The sequence below is a fragment of the Drosophila albomicans genome, chromosome 2R, assembly GCF_009650485.2.
Source record: "Drosophila albomicans strain 15112-1751.03 chromosome 2R, ASM965048v2, whole genome shotgun sequence".
In the NCBI taxonomy this organism is placed as follows: domain Eukaryota; kingdom Metazoa; phylum Arthropoda; class Insecta; order Diptera; family Drosophilidae; genus Drosophila; species Drosophila albomicans.
In genome coordinates, this window is record NC_047631.2 from 7,202,901 (window position 1) to 7,225,729 (window position 22,829).

At 35.5% G+C, this 22,829-nt stretch overlaps 1 protein-coding gene across 4 annotated transcripts in view; it reads right to left on the bottom strand.

Moving 5' to 3' along the window:
* Nucleotides 1–330: 330 nt before the first annotated feature.
* Nucleotides 331–22,829, bottom strand: part of LOC117576536 (protein doublesex) — a 54,438-nt gene continuing 31,939 nt past the window's right edge. The window contains exons 3-5 of one of the 4 annotated variants that reach the window (XM_034261361.2): nucleotides 13,067–13,204; nucleotides 5,828–6,461; nucleotides 331–956 (exon numbers count right to left, since the gene is read on the bottom strand). In XM_034261361.2, the coding sequence (XP_034117252.2) occupies nucleotides 5,884–6,461; nucleotides 13,067–13,204 (716 nt within the window). In that variant the 3' untranslated portion in view covers nucleotides 331–956; nucleotides 5,828–5,883. Of the gene's footprint in view, nucleotides 957–5,827; nucleotides 6,653–11,384; nucleotides 12,957–13,066; nucleotides 13,205–22,829 lie in introns of those variants that run through there. The other 3 variants (XM_052007765.1, XM_034261362.2, XM_034261363.2) reach the window with 3 other exon arrangements.

A 22,829-nucleotide genomic window follows, 5' to 3' on the forward strand; every position in this document is an offset into this window, starting at 1 on the left:
TACAATTTGAATAGCATAACGTTTTTGGTTCTCGTCGATTTTTACACACAATGTTCACTTAAAATATACATACACTTTCCTTTAATAAAAACTAAACTTATGAATACAAATTTCTTGTAAAAGCCGGTCCACATTATTTCGTTTTCCATATTCCCTGTTCACCTCTCGTTCGTTACAAAAATAAAAAAATATGAATATAATAAAACCGCATGACAGCGCACAGCCCAAGGAAATGTAATATTAAAAAGAATTAAAGAAGTTTCGAAAATCGATTTTGATGGAAGCTGATATAATCTCATAATTAGGAATTCTAGCAATAAAAATTGAAAATTTCCCAATTGCTATACAAGTTTCTTAAATTTTGTTGCTTTATTTTATAGTATAGTATGGTGCTCTACTTGGAAGTGGTGCAAGCTTAGGACTAGATATCATTATGTGTGTGTAGTTTTATGTGTATATGCATATACTCGTATGTGTTTATGTTGCGCAGATTATCGTATTAAGATTCTTAGTTTCTAGCAATCAGTTATCTTTGTGTCATTTGGGGGGAGAATCGATTTAATATGTGGAGATGCAACTGAATGGAAATTTTTATTTTATTTATTTTTATTTACGATAGTTATATCAGATGAATCAGCACTGTTCGGATGATTACGATCTAGATTTACTATAAATTTGTTGAGATCAATTTGAATATGTTGTTAAGTTACATAGCTCAGCCCAGCAATGAATTATACATTATGCTAACTATATTTGTTTATTTCAAAGCTTTGCTATTTATAATTGAAAAAAAAATAGAAAAAAAAAAAACTACCATCTTCGCATATAATTTGTAAATTGTTTCCACTGTTCCTTTTGCAGATTCACTTCAATGATATACACAACATATGTATAGATAGAGACATTCGTAGGCTCCAGGATAGCATCTTTAGTATGGTGCAGAGTTTTAATTATCGCTACATCGAAATGGAGAAAAGAGAATTATATATTTTATATTAGTTCGAGTGATAAATGGAGATTATTAATCTCATTCTACTAAAATTGATTCTGGCCTGCCTATTAATTAGTTTGGAATTCAATATGCTATTGGTAATCATTTTAAGCACAAATGCGGGCATAAAACTGCTTTAATGGCAACGACCGTTGGCAATAATCCCAGCGTGCCCATATGGGTGCAATGTCTCAGCCATAAAAAGCATTAAAATCATTGTAATGCCAGTCAAAAGGCACCGAAGACAGTCCTGCGCCTGGCTCTGGGCTTGCTTACCTGCTGCCTGGCCAGCCAGGTAACCAGGTAACCCAAAGGATGAGAGAGCTCTTCGCTCGTAAAACCAAATTTTATAGCAACATCGACGACCACGACAGTGGGTGCCAGTTGCGATTCCCTTAGCCGATGGCTGCCCAGCTTGGGAGTGAATGCCTGATTCCTTTTGGCGTTTAGGACGCAGCTGCATTCCCGACTCGACTTTATTTTTTATTTTATAATGCCAAATGTGATTTTTATGATGCAATTTAAGATAATGCAGCAGCAGCATCTCTCAACTTTGTTATGGCTGCTTTTCAATTGTTTTGTCTTGCTCGAACTAATTGCAAATGAACTGAAAAACATTGAAAATCACTTTGATACATCTTAGAGAATGTGCCCTGAAAGCGTCTCCAGCAGTGCCGAGTAAATAACCCAATAAGTAAGTACCTTTTCATATTGGCAACTATTTCGAACAATGTGTACACAAGATTGTGAAGAAATAATAAATAATCTTAAGCATATCAAATGTCTTCATTATTTCGACAGCTGATAAAGTTTATTTAGATCTAAATATTATTTTATAGGGCATTCTGCATTCGTTGTAGATCAGATTAAGCAACGAACTCTCATTTTGTTTATTTGCTCAACTCAACTTTTTATGATCACCACAAAATTTTCCAGTGAAAAATGAGTAGCTGAAAAAGTGCTACAGGCAGGAGCGCCTCATTCAATTCGTTTCAATTCGACTCGACGAGTTGAGTTTAGGTTCCCTGTATGTTATGCATACTCGAACATACTCATTCGCACAGCATACATATTGTTTATTTTTTAATAATGCGTGTCCACTAAAAAAACGGCGTAACGTGGCACCATAAAAACCGGAGAGCGCTCAACACGCAAACCGAACGAACAATAATAAACAATCCAGCCGAATTATAGACGGGGTCCAGAGAGAAACCGAAACTCGAGTACAGCAGGCAAACTAAGGCTGAAGCTGAAACTGAAACTGAAACTCTTAAACTCCGAAACTCGCTCGCCAAAACTATAATATTTTCCCCCCTCCTCATGGTCTTTTTTATTTTTATGGCAAGCGTTGCATTTATTATGGCTCGCCTCGACCTCGAAAACGAGAACGAGAACGAGAATGGAAACGTAAACGAGCACGAGAATGGATGGAGCATATGAGGCTGTCGTCGTTGGGTGATGATGACTGCGAAGAAGCAGAAGAGGACCATTAAATGTGAGGGATTTGCTGTTTGTATTTTTTAATGACGACTCAACGGAAATTAGAAATCAACGGAAATTGTGCGACAACACAAATACATTGAATATATTGTATATTTTTGATTGTTAAGTGTACAAGCACGAACGTGAAGTTTTTGTATGTTTGTTTAGAAATTGCTTAAGTGATCATTCAAGTGGTGTAAAGAGAAGTCGATTAGCCATGGAAGAAGCATAAACAATTTTCTATTCTTCATCGAAGGTTTCAAATTGTGTCGAAAGAACTATAATGAAAAACTTAACATATCCAAAAGTTAAGTATTTGAAAGTCAAAATAAATTTTGTTACAAATTAAATAAATTAATTCGTTTTTGGTTAGTCACAAATTTATGTTAAACACTTTTTATTCTTGTTTAATTAGAAGCTTCTATAATTCGAAATAAAATAATGAAATAAGTCGAAAATCGACGTTCTAAATTTGATTTAATGAGCTCTGAAACGATAATTGTCACTTAGTTAACATTTGCCAATAGATTTTGCATGAAAATGTTTTCAACAATTTAACATTGAAATTGGCTGGGAAACTTGGCAAGCCATTTCGACATTTATATTCATTTAGATAGGAAAACGCTTGTAAAAATGAAAAACGAAAGTCTGAGAGAAATGAAATGAAAAGCATTTTATTTCTGGCGCTTTTTACAGTCAAAAGGTGTGCAAAATTTGATGACATTTGCACGAAAAATGGAAACAAAATATCGTTAAATGGAAACTTATGCATTTATTGCTGTCGACAGTCTCGAGTCGCCAGTTGGCAGTCAAGAAGAAAAGGTCAGGGAATTGAAGTGCCATTGGCAAACTTATATTGTTTTGTGTGAGACTGTGTGCGTGTGTGTGTGTGTGTGTTAGCGCGAAATGAAACAAATGAAATGCATTTCGGGAGCTGCTGCTCCTGCCCCAGGAGCCGGAGAGGCTCGTAAAAGTTTCGCATTGTTTGGCACTTTTTATGGGCGCTGCATTTGCAGTTGAATAATTGTTGCTGTTGATTTCTGCTTGCTTTGCTGATAAGTTTGATTTCAACCTTTTTTCGCTCCCCCTCCCACAAAACCTGATGGAGTTAAACGAACTCTGCGATAGTTTTATGTGCCCCCGACCAGACAGGCTGACTGACTGACTGACTGACAGTCACAGGCAAGCAGGCATCATCAGCATCTTCTTTCCTTCCTTTCGTTGTCTTTGACTTTGTAGTCACTCTTTGGCAATTTAATTGCACTCTTGCCTAGGCTTAGAGCGCATCCAGAAATATTTATACACTAGTAGACCAAAAAAAAAAAAAACAAGGAAAAATCAAAATTATTTTTTTTTTCTCTTTCTTTTTTTCACGTTCCACTTTTATGATGCACTCGTAAAAACTCACGACGCGCCTTTGATGCGGAATGCCACAGGAGATGAGAAGAGTCAAGTAGAGTTGAGTGGAGTTGAGGTTTTAATGTGCCGAAAGGGCGCACAAACAATCGAAGGATAGCGCGGAAAGAGCACAATTCTAGACAAGATTTAGATGGCGTAGTTGTTGCAAAATGCGTATATTTTATTACCTTGTGAGCAGACAAACAGACAGAGACACATTGAAATATGCATTCTAAAGTGTTGTCCGGGCATCTCATAAATTGTGGCAAGCAGGCGAAAGTTTTGATGTGCGTTTCGAGGGCAAAGCATTATATGATATTTGTGATATTTGTGGCGAGCCACATAAAAATGCCAATGCAATAGCAAATAGTAAATTGCAAATACTCGTAAGACGAGCCCTTCTCCTCCCCCTCTCCACTCTTTCTTAGACGTATCACAGAAACCTGAGTCTCACGCTGAGATCCATGCTGACGCCACTTGAGTTTTTAATTAAAGCAAACGCAACGCACACACAAAAGGCAACAAAATGTTGAAGCATCAGTTCAGTGAGGAAGGAGCGGAGAATATAAACTAAAATGCCAGCCAGACAGCCAGCATCAGCATGGAAATTTAACACTTGCCTCTAAATTAAGCAACGACGACAACAAATGGCCAAAAGACGAATGCTTCAATTGTCAGCACAAAAGCACAAGCATTGGCATTGGCAACCCAGAAAAAGGAATTGTTTTTCATCTGTGCGTGTGGCAGAGAAGCGGGTGCAGCAGCCAGCACAACTGGATGAGAAGCTTTTGTTGCCACGTTGCAGCCATCAGGGCAAATGATGAAAAAGCCATTGCATACTTTCGTGCGCAGCCCGGAAATGCAACACCAACACCAACGGCAATGGCAACGGCAACTGCAATGGCGAAAGAATGGCAGAAGCCGCCGGAAATGGAAATGAAGGAACGAAAGCTGCAACTGGCAAACGGCAAGTGATGCGGGGGCAAAGTGGCATGTGGCAAGTGGCAAGTGGCGAGCATTGCTACAGCAGCAAAGAGGCAACCAACTTAAATTGTAAACATAAAACTATGCTGCGAAATTGATTTGATTAAACGCAATGCGCTTGGTCCTGCATGCCAAATAAGTTGAAATCTTCAACACAACTGCAATTGTTGCGAGTTGTGCCCGAATACCCTTTAAGTTTTTGTGTTTGTGTTGCAGAGTTAAATAATACAACTAATGCTTGCCACATTTGTTCTTTAGTTTGCTGAAAACTTTAATACATTTAATTGTACAAAGTTTTGTAGTTTTCTTGATTCAAGACCGGATGAAATAAAGTACAATTTAAATGTGACAATTATTAAAGCATCTTTTCTTGGAACTTACAAAATAAAAAACGAGCACTAAAAGAAATATCAAATATTTTGATAGTCACAATATTTTTCGAAAGCTTAATAGCTCATGAGAGAGATCTCAAAAACAACTTGACTTCACTTCATTCAAAATTTGAAGGTATTATTATATTTAGTACTAAATCATTATATATATGTATACTTTAGTACTTTTGCGGTATATTGATGTAGTATATTTCAGAAATTAAAAAGCCCTTTTTTGCTATTATCCAAAATGGGTGGCGCGTATCTCAAAGTCCAGCACACTCGACTATGGCTTTCTTACTATACTTTTTTATGTTTATTTTAAGTGGTGCTGATATCTAAGAATCAAAAGATATCTTATTGTCAAAATAGTCAATCAAAATACCTATTAAACAATGTAATTTTACATATTTGAATATAAATGCTTAAAAGTTGATGGTAAGTTTTTGGTTAGTTTATTCTCTAACTTAGACTGATGCCCCTTTGGTTGTGTCAGAGCGTTTAAGGGCGAGTATCTAAGTTCGGCAATGTCAATCTATTTTGTGTTGTTAGATTAATGGGAAATTAACTTGGAATAAGCAACGCTCGCGTTGCAACTTACACAAAGAGCGCAGCTGCGGCGGCTGCTGCAGCAGCGGCAGCAACATTGCGATACTGCTACGTGGCTGCTGCTGCCGCCGCAACAGCCGCAGCGGATGTCGAGCTGACCAAATGCTGCCCATGATGATGGTGATGATGATGATAGGCGCCATTGCTGCTGCTGTGCGCCGGCGGCGGCGTTGTTGGCGTCGTGGAACGTGATCGCAGCTGCTGATGTTGATGCTGTTGTTGCTGCTGTGGCTGTTGTTGGTGCTGCTGATGCTGCTGTTGCTGATGATGATAGAGACCGGGTGTGGACATCGTTGCCACTGTGGTGGTGGTGGCCAGGGTGGGCGAGGCAGCGGAGTGCGCGGTCCCGTTGCTGCTCGTGGGTCTCGAGTGTTTCTGATGAGAATTGGTTGTCGTCAGAGCGGTTGCTGTCGGACTGGGAGGAGAGCGGCTCAAGGCGAGCGGCTCCGGAGTAGGCGGGCGAATATGCGTCAGCGGCAGATGCGTGAAGTGGGTGCCGCACTCGATGCTGGTCAGGTACATGGCATGGGCACCCATGGGCACCCCGGTCAGATGCAGATCGATTGCCATGGCCTTGTAGTAGTTGAGGTTGATTTGTGCTATAATTCGGTTAATTTCTACACGCGCTGTGGAGAACGAAGAGTGGAGAACAATTAGATTAGCTTTGTTTTACCTTTGTAGTTCATTTTGGTGAAGTAGTTCACTAGTTCAACTTGAACTAAACGAACTATTCGTTCCTATAGTTCATTTAGTTTGACGAGTCCCAATCTAGTCCGTCAGGTCTTTTCACTTATAGTGCGTTCTGTTCTTTTCAAACCTAATTGAAATTAATTAAAAATCAATACAATTCGTTCTGGTGAATGAATGAACTTTTCATTCTTAAATATTCTTACTTTTAGGACGAAATGTTCTTAAAAGTATAAACGTCAGTTATACATTTGAAATTGAGAACAAACTTAAATCAAGCATTTTTTATTTTAAATTAGGACTATTCGATCTTCAAGTTGCTGCTTTGACACCGCAAATTTTTGATTGAAGATTGAAAGTAATTAATTTTGTGCTCAGTGCTTCTATTACTCGTATTATATAATCGTAATTTTATGTTCACTTTTATATATTTATATATAATCTTTAATTGTAAAATCATTTTATTGTTGTGATTTCGGACTAAAAATATACAATATACCACGAATCAGAATGGGACTCAAGTCATCTAAACTATAGGAACTTCCATCAAGGACCAAGTTCGTTTGTTCAGTTAAGTGAATCGTTCGATCGATCTAGTTGAGAGCGATACATTTTTATGTGAATATGGCGCCAAAAATGCAAAAACGTATTCAAAGTGTTTATGTAACTGGTTTGAATGCGTTCTACCTTGACATTAAGTGAGCCATAAACGAGCTGGAGATTTATGTCTTTCATATTTATATGGTTAGACAAAGCTTGCTTATGCAAATGAGAATGAAACATAATAATAATAATAATAATAATAATATCTGAGCGAGCGAGTGTGTGTGTGGGTTGCGAATATCGCGGAATCTCGTATTTGGTATCTCATTTCTCATTTCTCGTCTCTTGTTGTCCGTTTCAATCGCGCCGCCTTCGCACGTTTCCGAGTTTATTACTTATATCGTTAAATTGCTGCGTTTCACACTTTTTTGCCACATAACTTATAAACTATTGAAGTCATAATATTAACTATGCCCGGCACTAAAAAGTCTATGTCCCCGGCCCAGGACATGCGCCATTTTGAAATCCACACACACGCACACAGATACACAGACGTAGTCTCATGTGGACGCCTTGGCATGCACTTTATGTGCAACCTTCGCCTGAACCTCATGTCAGAGTTTTGAAGCCCAACCTTACTCCCATATCCCATCTGCCTCCCAGGCAGAACCTTTGTCTACTGCTGCTCCTGACTCCCGACTCCACCTTACAAAACTCTTTCACTTTGCTGCCCCGCCTTTCGTCTTATCTGCGTGGCAAAAACTTTTCAAAATTTTACTGCTTGGTGCAACATCAAAATGCCAAGTTTTTACGATTACGTTGCCGCTGCTTCTGCTTCTGCTGCTGCTTCTGCTGCTGCTGTTGCCGCTGCTGCTGCTGCTTGTGCAATTTTACTTAATTTTAATGGGATTTTTTTCTTCCGCCAACTGCAGAATGCATTAAACAGAGCCAAGCACACCGGAGAATTACGCATGAGTGTGCCAAAGGCATACGAGAACCTCTTTCTTTAGTATAGTATATATCCATGTGTGTGCCTAACTAACAACGAAACGAGTCGAGTCCATTGCTATAGTATTTGGTTAAGGCAAACTTAATGCCAGCCAAACGTGGTCGCAACTAATACTAACGCAGGTCTCCACAAGTCGTAAAGTTTTTGGTCAAACCCAGCATTAATTTCGGGTTCGGGTTCGGCTAGGGATGGGATGGGATCAATTAACTGAGTGCATCTATAAAAAGCAGGTCAAAGTTTATGTGCTCCAACTGAGAGCTGCCTAATTGCACTGCAAAAACTTTTGCCTGATCTCAACGCATTAACATTTGCAGTATTATAATAACATTCAATATCCGCTAGCCAAATGTAATGGTTAGAAACAGAGCTGCGGAAAAGTTCAACAATCATTTTCATTAGGAACATTACAAATTATGTTTAAATAAACTAAAAGTCTTTTTAATTTTATGATCTTGGTATCTTTCTATACTATCTTTTTTAGTTTTATAAGACATTCAGACGGTGTTAAAAAATACAATATTAGTTTTATAGAAGATACTTAAAAATTTGGGATATACCAAATATGAATTGGTAAATTATGTTTTCGTACAATGGATATCTTATTTTCAAAATGAAAAAATTTGGCAAGCTTCATAGGAATCAAAATAAAAATTACATTTTATGTTATAGTTAGCAATAAGAAATAGAAATAGGAAAGTGATTGCTGATTTTATAGAAAATTAATCATTAAATGTATTTCTTACTGTTCATCTTTTTGATAAGTATTTTTATGGTATTCATTTTTTTTTATTTGTTAATCACATTTTGTTAAATAAAAATGAACAATGTTAATTAAATATTATTTTTATCACGCTCTTTTTGAGAATTGTCCAATTTTGCCAGATAATTGCAAAATAATATTTTATTCAAGACGCAATTAATTATTTAAATTAAGAGAACTATATGAAATTTAGAAAAGTGTAGTGAAATTATATTAAAATTAAATTATTAATTGTATAAGCATTTAGAATAATAAATGCATACATTTTAAAGGTCGACTACAAATTAGTCTTAGGAAATTAAACAATAATTGTTAATAAAATACTGTTCAATAAATTAATGTTAAATTTTATTAAATGCAGGCATTAAATTGAGCTGCTTTTTCCTTCCACTCAGACTTGGAATGCTTTTTAATCTGCCAGTTTGCAGGCCACAAAACCTTGGACAATAACTTTACACTTGACTGGGTTAGCAGACGACGAGAACAGCAGATGACAGCGACAATCAGCTCGAAAGCTCGCTCAATTTAATGGCAACATCGCCATGACCAGGCCACATTCTGGCCATTTATGACAAACTAGGGCCAATAGGAGTTGGGAAACAGCTCTAATACATCATATTCTGTCTCATCTATATAGTCAATATATATTGGCAGTAAGTATATATTTGTATATCTGATGTCTGGCAGAAGTGGCAGCTAGTTCCGGCATGTATGTTACTTCTAGAGCAGTAAAATGTCAGTAGTATTTGTCGTCGCAGTTGACGCTGCACATTTTTTACGACCCGCCCACAATATGAAGTCGTAAAGTTGCAATTTTTTGCTTCCTGCTGTTGTTGCATTTTCTTCTGCTTCTGCTTCAGCTTCTTCTTTGGTAACGTTTTTCTATAGAATTTAATAAGCATTGGCAAAATGTTGAGCTACAGGAATTTCTAGTTAGGGTTAAAAGACATTCACATCCTGATGAGCTGTGAGCTCGAAGACTATTTATGTATTTGCCGACGAGAAATTACTATGACTCAAATAACCCTCATGGAATGTGCAATAAAAGCTGTTGTAAGTTGACTCATTTGCCTAAATGGGCGTAGAAGCTCATAAAGTGTGATAGCCAGATCATAAACAATAATCAATAGGCTGCTTATTCGATAACATTGACTGACCGCTGATCTGTACGAGCTTTCCATTATTTGACGAACTTTTACATGTATCAATTTTTACAGTGATGCGCCAGTTAATTAGCAGCATATATGTTAATATCCCCAAGAACGTAGAATCGAACAGCTTTCAATTTGAGAGGATTATTATACAACACACTATTTACGTTCATTAAAAACAACGAATTGCAGAAGCTTTAACATGCTTAGTTATAAAGCTTTTGACTGAAAATGTGCTTTTGGTCTTTGTGATGTTTATACTACTTTTCAACGAACTTTAAGTTTTTGCTTTAACAGCCTTGATGATAGCGATTTGCACCTTATGAAAATTACAATAAAAATAAAACTAATTAACATTCTAAAAATGTACTTATTATAATTTGTTCTGAACACTGCTTTCCTGAAGTTTTGTTTTTAATCTGTTTTAGTAGAAATTTAAATGTTTTCATACTAAGTACTCTATTAATTAATAAATAAATTTAAAAATATTTTTGATTTATTTTTATACTTAAATTATTCCTTACAAATATCAAATTATATTGCATTGAGCTTATCGGGAAATGTGAATTGCGAGTGCGCTTTTTATCTGAACTACTTTATAGGCTTCGAATGCACTTGAGTATTCTACAACTTATAGCTTTTAAATCGCTTCGCGCAGTTTCCAATCATGTCACCACTCTTTTCCCTCTCACTTATTGTAATGCCTTTCCCTCAGTCTCTCTCTGTGCCCTTCGTCTATCGCCTTGAACAATTGATGCATAAACACTTTTAAGCTTTATAGCGCACACATTCACACGTCGCATTGCCTAGGTAAGTATAACCAGGTTTCACACCCACCAAGTATATTCATAGCCCTTGCTGCAGTTCCTCCCCCAATCTCCCTGCATCGCTTGGTTCCTGGACGTGTTTAATGCCGGCGAACGATGCTGGATATTATTGTAGCTACTACCTAGCAGCCTTTCCCTTGGATGAGCTGAAGTCGCAGTCGAAGATAGGTTGAGGAGAAGAGGAGCTGAAGCTCGCAGCAAACAGTTGACGGTGTACGGTGTTGGCAATGTCGTAAATTTTTCGCATGCATTTTTCGGTTTAATGATGCATTTACGATGCCAGCACCGGCGACAACAACACAACTCCAACTCCAACTCCATCTCCAACTCAACCCTAGCTCCTTCTCGAACTCCAGCTTCAGCTTCGATGCTGGGAAGTGAAATACTGGGACGTGTAACGGTTCCAGCGAAATGGCAACAACTTGAGAAAGCAATCGTTACAGTTTTTAATGTCATCTACGAAAACAAACAGCAGCTGATGCCTGGTGTTGAATGCAACTCAGTGAGGCAATTTCCCGTTTTCTCGTTTTTTCGGTTTTTCGTTTTTATGGACCACCCGGAATTATATGTGATTTGTGTTCCCAGCTTTAAGTAAACCCACAAATCAAGCCAGTAGTGCCTGCGGATCGATTGTCGACCGAACCAATTTGTTTTGAGGAAAATATTTTATTTTTTTACACTTAATTCGTTTTGTTGTTTTTTTTTATAGTATTTTCGTGTTTGTTGTAACTTGGCATATGAATTATGAACTTCTTAAATCGATAACAATATTTATACATTCTCGTTCTTAAGTAATTTAATATGATGTTATATTTATGTTAAATTTCGCGAGACTGAATAATCTTAAGTATTATAAGTATTCTGCATTTTTACACAGTACACAAGTAGATTGATACAGTTTATATTTAATTTCAGACCTGCTTAATGGTTGCAGCTATTCACAACAAGAACCTGACTAAAAAACATTTTTGAGAACAACTAGAAAGTGGAAGAGTTTTATTCTTTGTCTAATTTCGATACAGTTTTTTTATCTTATCTGAAAAGGTTGAGAGTTAGGACTTAAGAAACTTGTGATTTTGTTTCATTCCTAGTTAAATATGCGATCTGACCAACTTCTTAATTCTCGAAATCACGCTACGATACCTAAATTAAAAAGTATGAACCATGAATCTGTCATTGTGACCTATGTATAAATAAAACTAAGATGCTGTCGAATTAAATAAATTATACGTATTGTATTTATAACTATCCTCTTCAAAGTTCAGCTGCAGTTTTGGATATAAGAAGGAGTAGGTTTCCCAACCTCACTAAATTGTTAATGTATCATCTTAAAATAAAGTTTGCTTAGTCAATGATAAGATTAAGATGTAACTAAAGCTAAACAACCGATTGGTAGTCTTCTAGCACGTGAGAGTTGATTGATGATACTCGTAAGGATTCAATAACCGATAGTTTAGATAAGGATTTTGTAGTAAAGTGTGTTGATTGATGAGTAGAAATCATTGAAAGCAGGACATCGTGTAGATTGTTGATTGAAGATAGTCGAGATTGAATTGTCGTCTGGGAGTGTTGATTGAAGATAGTCGAGATTGAATTGTCGTCTGGGAGTGTTGATTGAAGATAGTCGAGATTGAATTGTCGTCTGGGAGTGTTGATTGAAGAAGTGTGTTTATTACCGGCCGTCATCTTTAGGGCGTGTTGATTGAAGAAATAGAGGACATCCACATAGATATTTGGTTTGTTGATTGAAGTTACGTGTATTTCCAAGTTTGAAGAAGAGTAAGTGTTGCGTGCTTACGATAAATTCGATATATTTACAGAGGCTTTTTTCTCTTATTAGTTTAGTTTAACTCGCGCGCGATTTCGTGAAGCTTTAAGCTAAGTATTAGGTTTTAAAGTTTAATTATTTAACTGTAATTTGTAGATCGTAGACGTAAAACAATAAATATATAACTAAGCAAAATTTGTTTCAAATTATTTTCGGTTTTTTTTTTGTGTGCTTTTGTTTTATCTTTTTTAGCGATTCTCTCAATGCGATTAATAGAAAAATTATCATCCACATTGCCGCGTTGTGTTACGCAGTTCACCCCCGTCATAGATGTTCAAATTGTTTTGACGGGAGTATTCATTCACAACATATTGGCCTGGTGTGATCAGATCGAAAGATTTGTAGTATATATAGAGTATAGATATATAGAGTGCACAAAGTGATCGATTGATTGCTTAAGACTATTAATCTGATTATTTTGCTTACCCTCTTCAATGCGACGCGAAGCCTCATCAATGTCAGTGCCAGCATCTTTTAATATCACATACATAAGCGGCATCAGCTCCCATGGATAACGAAATTTTTCTAACAGCTTTTGACAATAGTCTAGGAAAACATCTTGGCCTGCAAGTGAATACGAAATCAAATTCATGACATTAGACACTTGTCTACATATGAATAAGTCTTATAACATTAATAAGTTTTCCCTTCGTAATTGAATACAAAGTTCGTTTCATTGACGCAGCCGATCATCATAAACACTGCAGCTGACAAAATTGAAGATAAATAAATACAATTCGAATGAAACTTTAAACAATTACCGTCCATTATGTCGTATACGCAATTTCCCACTGATAATTATATTTACCCTTTCAGCAGCGTACGCGATTTTTACGCTTCGTCAACAGCGGCCATTGAAGAAAAAACAAACGCACACCAAACAATGAGGGGAATGTACAAAGAGAAACCACCAATTAAAATGCAATGGATACGCAGCTCGGAGTGATCTAAGTGTAAACATGACGGTAAAAACGTCGACAGAATTTGTAATACAATACGACGAAAAAAAAAAATGTCTGGAGCCAAACAAATGGCAGATACAGTTGAGATCAGCAAAGCGGAAAAGGTTGACAGCCCGTGTGAATAATCGAATATAAATCTAACAGCAGGGATGTTGAGATATAATAGACGTTTGTTATTATTATATGATGGATTTTTATATTCTTGATTTGATGCTAATACCCAGTTTAATTGCAAACAACTCTATCAATATTTTTGCTATTTTCTTTGTAGTTGCTAAAATTATATAAATACTATTAAACAGTTAGTTGGCGCTGAAATTATAAATCGATATGCATAAAAGTAAATTTATATACATACTTTATAGTTGGACATTTCTCGACTTTTCTTTGAAATTTTGCAATTTTAAGAAAGTATATTGTAATAGAAAATGAATGACATCTACGATTAAATGCCCGAGTTAGTTGTGTAACTTTTTTTTAGATCTCTGCAATTGAATTTTGCGATTATCTTAGCTATATAAAAATTCTATATTCTATAGGAAAAAATTTCAAAGTATTAAAAATGTATTTGTAATTTAGGAAATTTATGCTGTGATGAGTTTCCTATTTTATTATTTCTCAGTTGCTTCCTTCAGCAAATACATAAAACATAAATCCGTACTTTAAAAAGAAGTGAAACTATATCTTTATATGTACACTATTACAATGAACAAATAAATGTACTTCCTATATTATAGTTGATACTTTATGTATGGACTGGTTATATTTCTATATCAAAACATTTCAAAGTATTCAAAAATGTATTTCTGATTTATAAAATTCATGCTTTGACCAGTATCTTATATTTAAGTGATATTTTTTCCTATTTGAATATTTATTAGCTGCTTCATTCGGAAAAGACATAAAACATAAATCGGTTCTTTGAAAAGAATTGAAGCTATTTCTTTTTATGTACTCTATCACATTGTACACATGTATGTACTTCCTATAATTATAGTTGATATTTTATGTATCAGTCCATATATAAAGTATCAACTATTTTTAGCATAGCATAAGCTATATTAAGTATAGTATAACATAACATATGCAGAAATGTACGTAGTTTGAATTCATCTCAAAGTATTCAGTTTAATCTTCTGGTCGATTTAGTTGTTATTGTTCCTCTGCTATGTTCGTTATGCCAATTATGCAGTGTTTGGTTCTTCTCTTCATCTGACGTTTTTTTTTTTTTTGCTCGTTTCTTTTTACCTATACAACAACAACAGCAAGAACAACAAGAGACGAGAACAAATAGCAGCAGCTGCGTTGCCGTCGCGACGTCGTCATCGTCGTCATCCGTCGGTAGTTTCCGTAGTAGGCGGAGCTTCATAGTCATTGGTCGTTTTATTATGTTTCTCTCTGCTCTTCTCTTCTCCTCACTTCTCCTTTTCGTGTTTGATGTTGCTCTGTTGCTGTTGCATGCAACTGTTGTGCTGTGGTAGTGGAAGTGGTTGTAGTTGGCGCTGCGAGGCTTGTGGAGCACGTTTTGCATTGGCGAGCGCTGCGTTCGAGTCTCTCACTCACACACCCGAAACACTGTGAATATGTGTGTGTGTGTGTGTGAGTGTGTGTGTGTGTGTGCGTGTGAAACATGTTTTGTGCTTTGCGTGTGTAGCTGTTATGTTTGTTGCTGTTGTTGGCGAGCTTATTGCAGTTGTTACTGTTGCTTTTGTTTAGTTTACATGATCTACGCTGTATACATGTGTGCATGCATGTATTTATGTAGTTGTATATGCTTGTATTGGTTGGCTGCATATATGTTATATTATGTCGCTGTCATCATGGCTGTTGTTGTGGTTGCTGTTGTTGCTTCTTTGCTGCTTTAATTTAGTAATTAAGCCATTTGTAAATGTGTGTGCAGTTTTATTGGCTCTGCGGCATTTGCATTTTATGCATAAAAATTATTTTATTAACCGCATATAAATTTTATAAATTGATTTATTGTTGGCTCAACAACAACATCAGTGCAAGCCAATTAATTGGCCAATTAGAATGATCGCACGTTTATTGCCCACACAATTCAAATGTCGCATGTTCGTTGCTGGTGTTGTTTAGAGTTTATATTAGTTTTGCATTGCGGTTTAGCGGACAGTTTAGTTCCCATGATTTCGCTACCCATTTTATTCGTAGTTATCGCTGGTCAATCCAATCAATTTCATTTGAAATTACTTATTAATTATTTTAATAGTTTATGCAAATGAGTTAAACTAATATTTCATGACCTAAATAACAAAAATTAAACTTCAATTATCTTGCAAAAAACACTTTGAATACCAAATTTTAAATCGTCTCTTATGGAGATTTGAATTTTAAATGCCGAGAATACTATCAATGAAGTCATATTATATGCCGAGAATACTTTCAATGGATTCGTATCATATGCATCTATAACTCAAAAAACAATTAAATAAAGCACTGAACTATTTAATTTAGTATTAAATCAAGTCCCTATTAGTTAGTGTTTACTACCATCACATATTTAGAATACACATAAATAAATTAAATTTACGACTATACAACAATTAATATTGTATGCATCTGTAAAAGGTATTCCTTTTAGTATTTAACTTTATTGGCAAAAAGTAAAAGAATAAAGAATTCGAAATGTATCTGTTTAAATGTTAAAACCACAATTTAATATATGTAAGATATGAAGATATGAACATTCTAAGCTAAATTAGGAAAAAAAAAATTCGAGCTAAAATGTGCACCAATTTTAGGTATTTTAAATATGTAGTATGAAAACTTACTAAATATATTAAAATATACTACATTTATCAGGTAATATTCATATGTAATCGTTATTCGACATAAAGAAATATAGCGAGAGAATGTGTTTCAATACATTATTAAGTCCTGGCCTCATTGAAGAACTTGTTTCTTATAAATTGAAATATTCTTAATTAATATTGTTAAAAAATAATAATATATAGATAATCTATATATGAAAGCAATTATTTGCTAAAATTGAGGATACAAGTTTTCGTACTATATAAGGCTTTCTTTTCTTCACATTGTTTAGAATATAAAACACATAATGTGTTTCTTACAATATATCCTTTTGTTAATATTCGAATCATTAGAGAAAGTGATGCTAATATTTGGCGTCATCTTGAGTTTTATGATAATTGGTAGAATGACTATTTGGCAACGCCCACCTCATTGATGGCTAGTGCATTGATGCCACAACGAGTGGCAGTTGCAGTTGCAGTTGCAACAACATCGTGCACCGAATAGCGCCACTCCCATTTAGAAGCACATTTGCAGTTAGCCAGTAAACGATGCCATTAACGCGCATAAACGGGATCCAACTGCGACTCTCTGCGCACGACAAAGACAGCTCTAGCTCTATGTACAGTAAGTTATATAATATTTGTGTGTGGATAGTAAGAAATACAGCTATGTATCGGTGTATATATATGGTATATGTGGTTATATAGTTGGATTGGTGTTGGTATTATTACTTTTATTACTGTGCAAAGTGCAGCTAGCGCCCATTCGAATCTCTCTCTCTCTCTCGCTCTCTTTCTGTTCGTTCTCACTGCAGCATCCGAAGTCTTTATACATATATTTTTTTTCGTAGGTTTTGTGCTCACAGGACTTCGTCCTCGTTTTACGTCCTCGCTTAAGTCGTTAGCAAAGTTTTCCATCGTCGTTTTTTGCGCCTTTTTACGAGTTTGCATGCAACACGAAGTGCCTCGTGTTGTTGTTGCCTCAACTGGGGCGGTTGTGGCTGCTGCAACTCATTCTCAAGAGCATCACAGGAGAAGCCTTTATATGTCTATATGTATATATACTTGTTGGTAAATGCATGAAGAGCATGTATATGCATACAACCTTGTACCAATTGCAGCCTTTGCTCGGCCTTTATTTAGAGAGCCGCATTGCTTCTGACTTTAACAGATGCGATTGCTTCAATGGCCAAGCTTATCTAACATATTATGTATGTACATATGTAAGCACTTTTACTTCATTTCTATTATTAATATTTTTATTTTAGATTCACTAAAATTTTATGCTTGAAGTAAATAAAACCAAACATACATTGAAATGAAGCGAATCATATTATTTGTTTAGTTTGTAAATACAACTAAATGAAATATGAATAAAAACCTTAAATTTGAGAACTTTTCAATCTTAAAAAAACATTTTTTTATCTAAAAAAAATGACTATAGACTAAAATCTTGTCTCCAGTTTATTTTATTGAATATCGAAACGTTATTAAACACAATTTAATTTTTGTTTTTCCACGTCTATTTCCACGTCTTTTCTATTCTGTGTATCGTTTATATAGTTCTTGTAAAATTATAAATATTTTAAAAATTTTTATGAGTTATTTAAATTGACCTTGAGCATGAAAAAATCTAATTCAACATTTGACCTATTGTATTCTTAGAGTTTACATATTGTTTTCTAAAGGATGGAATACACCATTTTACATAAAATTTAAAAAATAATAAATTTAGTAGATGAATATTATTTAATTTTTTAAAGTTAATTATGCATACATTTTTAATTATTTTGAATTTAACATGCATGAAAAGCATATATTTGAATCTTCAACAATTATTCAGAAATTCTGGATTGACGCCGACTAAAACTTGTAAAATTAATTTAAGCAAAAAAAAAAAAAAAAAAACACTGGCTAGGAATTTGTGTGATGACTGAAAGACTAGACTACAGTCAGTCATGAGATTGTAGGACAGTTGTGAGCACGAGTTTGAGAATGAGAACGAACAAAAAGGGCCGTAAAACAACGGAGTGGCAATATCTTTAGAATATCTGTTGGATTGATGCAGCATCCGGTGGAGAGAATGAGAATTCTGGCAGCCGGAAAAGTCGTAAAACGTAACAACAATAAAAAATAATAAATCGAAATATCCACAAAATGGCTGTTGAAAATGTGCAGCATGCAAACACGAAGCTCTGACGAACTCGACGACGAAGACGAAGACGATTGTGTGGAACTAAGAGGAAGGAGTTTTAAGGAGCAAAGTGGCATATGAGGCAAACAGCAGCAAATTGTCGAACGTAATGTGAAACGTTGAAAACAAGACAAATAGAAGATGCAAGCAAATTGTCCAAAATTTGTTAGTAAGAGGGAGAGAACAGAAAAATCATTCAAATGAGGCAAGACACAGGCGGCATGCAGCAGACCGCAACGGTAGATTTGCTGAGAATCTGGGAAATCTTCTTTGATCTTGAATGCCACGAGCCTTAAATCGGTAAATATGGAGTATCACGACATTAAAATCAATTATTCAGTTGTCGTCGTGGCCCTTTCCCTTTTCCAACTCCAAGCCGCATTCGTATTCGCATTCACATTCACATTCACATTTGGTATTCATTGGCTTGCACTAAATCTTGCAGCTCACTAACGCTTAGCGTAGCTTAGTTTACCTTTACGTTTATGCCACCTTCTTTATTTTACTCCAGCTTTGTTTTCTTTTAGCTCTAGCTCATTTACAGAAAAGCACTGACTGGATACTCTATCCAGGGAACATTCGTCAAGAAATGCAGTAAACGCTAATAAAAGTGCATGTCGCATGGCAAAAGTTTTACGAGGGAACCTTGCCATGGGAATCGTGATGAAGATGAGGATGGGAATGAGGATGGGAATGCATCCTTGACACAGCCGCGGAAGGCGGAAGTTAGCTGCGCTTATCCCTTAGCTGCTTTTAGCCAAGTTAAGCTTGTTAAGCTTGTCACGAAAGCAGTTTTAATCTCAAAATTAAAACGTTTGTCATTTACCAGCAACTTTACGACTTATATACTCTTATACATGAAGAACAAGTCTCGCTTTTGTTGTTCTCTTCGTCTTCGTCATTGTTAACATCTCAACCCCGCTGCTGGCCTTCATCATCGTCATTTTCGTAATCGTCGTCGTTGTCGTTCTCAGTCTCGTTCTTACCGTCGTCGTCATCTCCTTGTAGTCGTAATTCACTTGAACTTGTGTAATACTTTTGGGTTAAACTCGTGCCACACTTGAACATATCCACATAGAACCCCCAACCCAAGCCAACCCCCTTTAAGCGTAATTTTTGCATGCATTTATACAGTTTTTTATTTTTATTATGGAAAATAACAAGCTTGCGCTGTCGATTTGTTTTTACGATCGCAAATATACATATACTTCTCTCTCTATATATATTATTTAGCTGTACAACTAACATTTCGACTGGAAGTCATTCTTCAAAACTTTATGGTGGGATACAAATGAGCTAAGATTAGATACGGCTTTGTTCATGGAGACCAGTTGCAAGCTCCAGCTGATTAACTCTTGTTAGGGTAGCAAATTTTTCATTTATTTAGTTTTTGTTCATTTCTCTGGCCTGGCCCATTGTTCTCTTATCAATTTGTTCCCTTGGCTTTGGGCTTATCATCACAGCACTGTTACGAGTCTGTCTCCCGATGTGTCGGGTGTCGAGTGTCGGGTCTCGGGTGTCGGGTTACAACAAACAAGTGTAATTATTTGCCGACACTCTACGTAAGTACAATTTAGAACAACTTTTCAAACACACACAATTTTCTACATTGTACGTCGAACTTGATGCTTATGTAAATGGCAATCAACATGGAATTTGCTCAGATAGTAATCACAATAATAATAAATTTAAATTTATGAAAAAATATGGGAAAGAACCAATTATTCTGAATACATATTTTATTTGATTTCTTAACTTCCAGAATTTCAATGCCATATATTTTGTTTACAACTAAAAGCTGGTCTCTGCAAATTATTTTAGTTATTCGTTAAATTCTTTTAAAATTCTATTGTTTTTGGCGTGTCTTGTCGTCTGTCTGCCTATAAACGTCACTTTAATATCCCCATATATTCAAAGAATTTTTTCTTTAATAGTTTTGCATTCCTTGTGATTATTTAGCTGGCACTTTCTAAATTGATTGCGGCTGCCATATGCAAAGAATTTAAGCAAAAATAATATACTGCAAGTATAAGTAAATGTTTCTCTAACGTTTGTCAAATTATGGCAACATTGTCTGCTGATTTTTAGTGTTATTTAAAATTTTATTAGTTGCTGGTTCTAATAATATATGAATCATTAAAGTTGTTTTTAAAAATAGTTGAAATTGTCTGAAGCTTACTTTATTACTTTGACATTTTTTATCAGAGTCCAAAATGCTTCTATATAAAATTAAATCGTTTATGTGTAATTGAATATCAAGGTCGACCCATCGTTGCAATCGAAACTGAACAAACAAAACTCACACGCCCAACTTGCTGATAGGGAAAGAAGGAAGGCAAAACTAAAATAGCTATTACCATCTCATACCGCTTTCCATATTATTTTTATCGAGAGTACACTTAAAAAATAAGTAGTGAAAAAATGTTAAATCTGAGAAAACAAAAAGAATATTTAAGCGTGAAAATACTTAGGGTAAAAGGATATTATAATTTCCATGTGCAGGAGAACTACAATATTTATGATTTCTGAAAATTTAGAAATTTTTTTGTATGACAAAAAACGCTTACTGCAATCGGGTCTGAGGTTGATAATTTGGTATATTTCGTATTCTATGGTATATTTTTAATGTAGAATGTATCGATATTTCAATTTTCGACTTCGGTTTGATTTTTGTTGAAAATCGGGTGCGGGTATCTCACAGTCGAACACACTTACTTGTTGTTAGATATTACAAGAAATTTAAACATAAGCTTTTCAGTGTAGAATAATAATAGACTCCACAGTTCACTATTTTGAACTCTTGAAAAATGCAAATCGCTTTTGTCAGTGTAATCAACTAAACAAGTAAGAAAGCTACAGTCGAGTGTACTCGACTGTGAGATACCCGCTACCCATTTTGAATAAAAGAAATATATTTTGCGGTATTTTCTCAAAATATACCAAATATACTGCAAAAATACTAAAAAATATACCGAATGGTATATTTTGTATATCGGAATAGTACCGCATTCAAAATATACCATAGATGGCACAATATACCAGATTGTCAGCCAAAGCAACTAAGACCCCTAGTAAGTAGGCGTTTTTGCCCATACAAAAGTATTTCTTTAATAACTTCGACAATTTTTATCTGATCGCAACCAAATTTTCAGAAATCATAAATACTATAGTTATTATTATATATACCAAAATTCGGAACTCTAGCGTGTTATTCGCTTTTTTTGATTTGCGGGGGCGGAAGTGGGCGTGGCAAAAATTTGAAACAAACTTGATCTGCGTGCAAACATAACACATGCTGTCGAAAATTATAGCTCTATCTCTTATAGTCTCTGAGATCTAGGTGTTCATACGGACAGACGGACGGACACACAGACGGACAGACACACAGACGGACAGACGGACATGGCTATATCGTCTCGGCTGTTGACGCTGATCAAGAATATATATACTTTATAGGGTCGGAGATGCCTCCCCTTACCTGTTACATACATTTCCTGCCGGCACAAAGTTATAATACCCTTCTACCCTATGGGTAGCGGGTATAAAAAGGGGCGTCACTTTCCACTCAATCCAGCCCAATTCTGATTCGCATTCCCCTCTCCAGACCCAGCTCATGCACTGCTGGTGTTACTTTATATTTTTTTTAGCACGCGTAGATACCAAGTATGTAAACTGTTTATGGATTACACGTGCCAAGCATACCAACTGCTTAAGTATCAGGTTTTCATTGAAAACGTTTCATGCATTCACACGTCGCTATGTTGTTGTCGCTTGTCGGCGCCTTGTGAAGATTTCAAAGGCTTTCTGTGACTCTCCAATTACTTAATAACAATTAGCCAAATTCCGTAGTGTGACAGTAATTCATAGAAAATACGTTTACCAATATTTGTATAAATATATACAATATATTATATTATGGTCGCTTGGCCATAAACCTTTGTTTCTAATTTGTTTTGATGTCAACTACGTCAAGTGCTCACTTATTATACATATATCATTTTACTTTTACAAATTCGATGTATTGTGTATAAATTGTGAACAATTTGTAATCCCATATTAGGTAATTGGCACTGGATCAAAAGTGCAACGTTTTAAAACAGTTCAGCTTCAATTCAAGTACAGAATTTATTTCATCTTTAAATAATCTCTTGACGCCTCTGCAGTGTTGGGACTAAATGAAGTGTTATTTTTTCTGAAATCTCCCGCCTAAAATTCGCCATAAATAACACCGCAAATTGAAAGGAAACTTTCCCGATGACTAT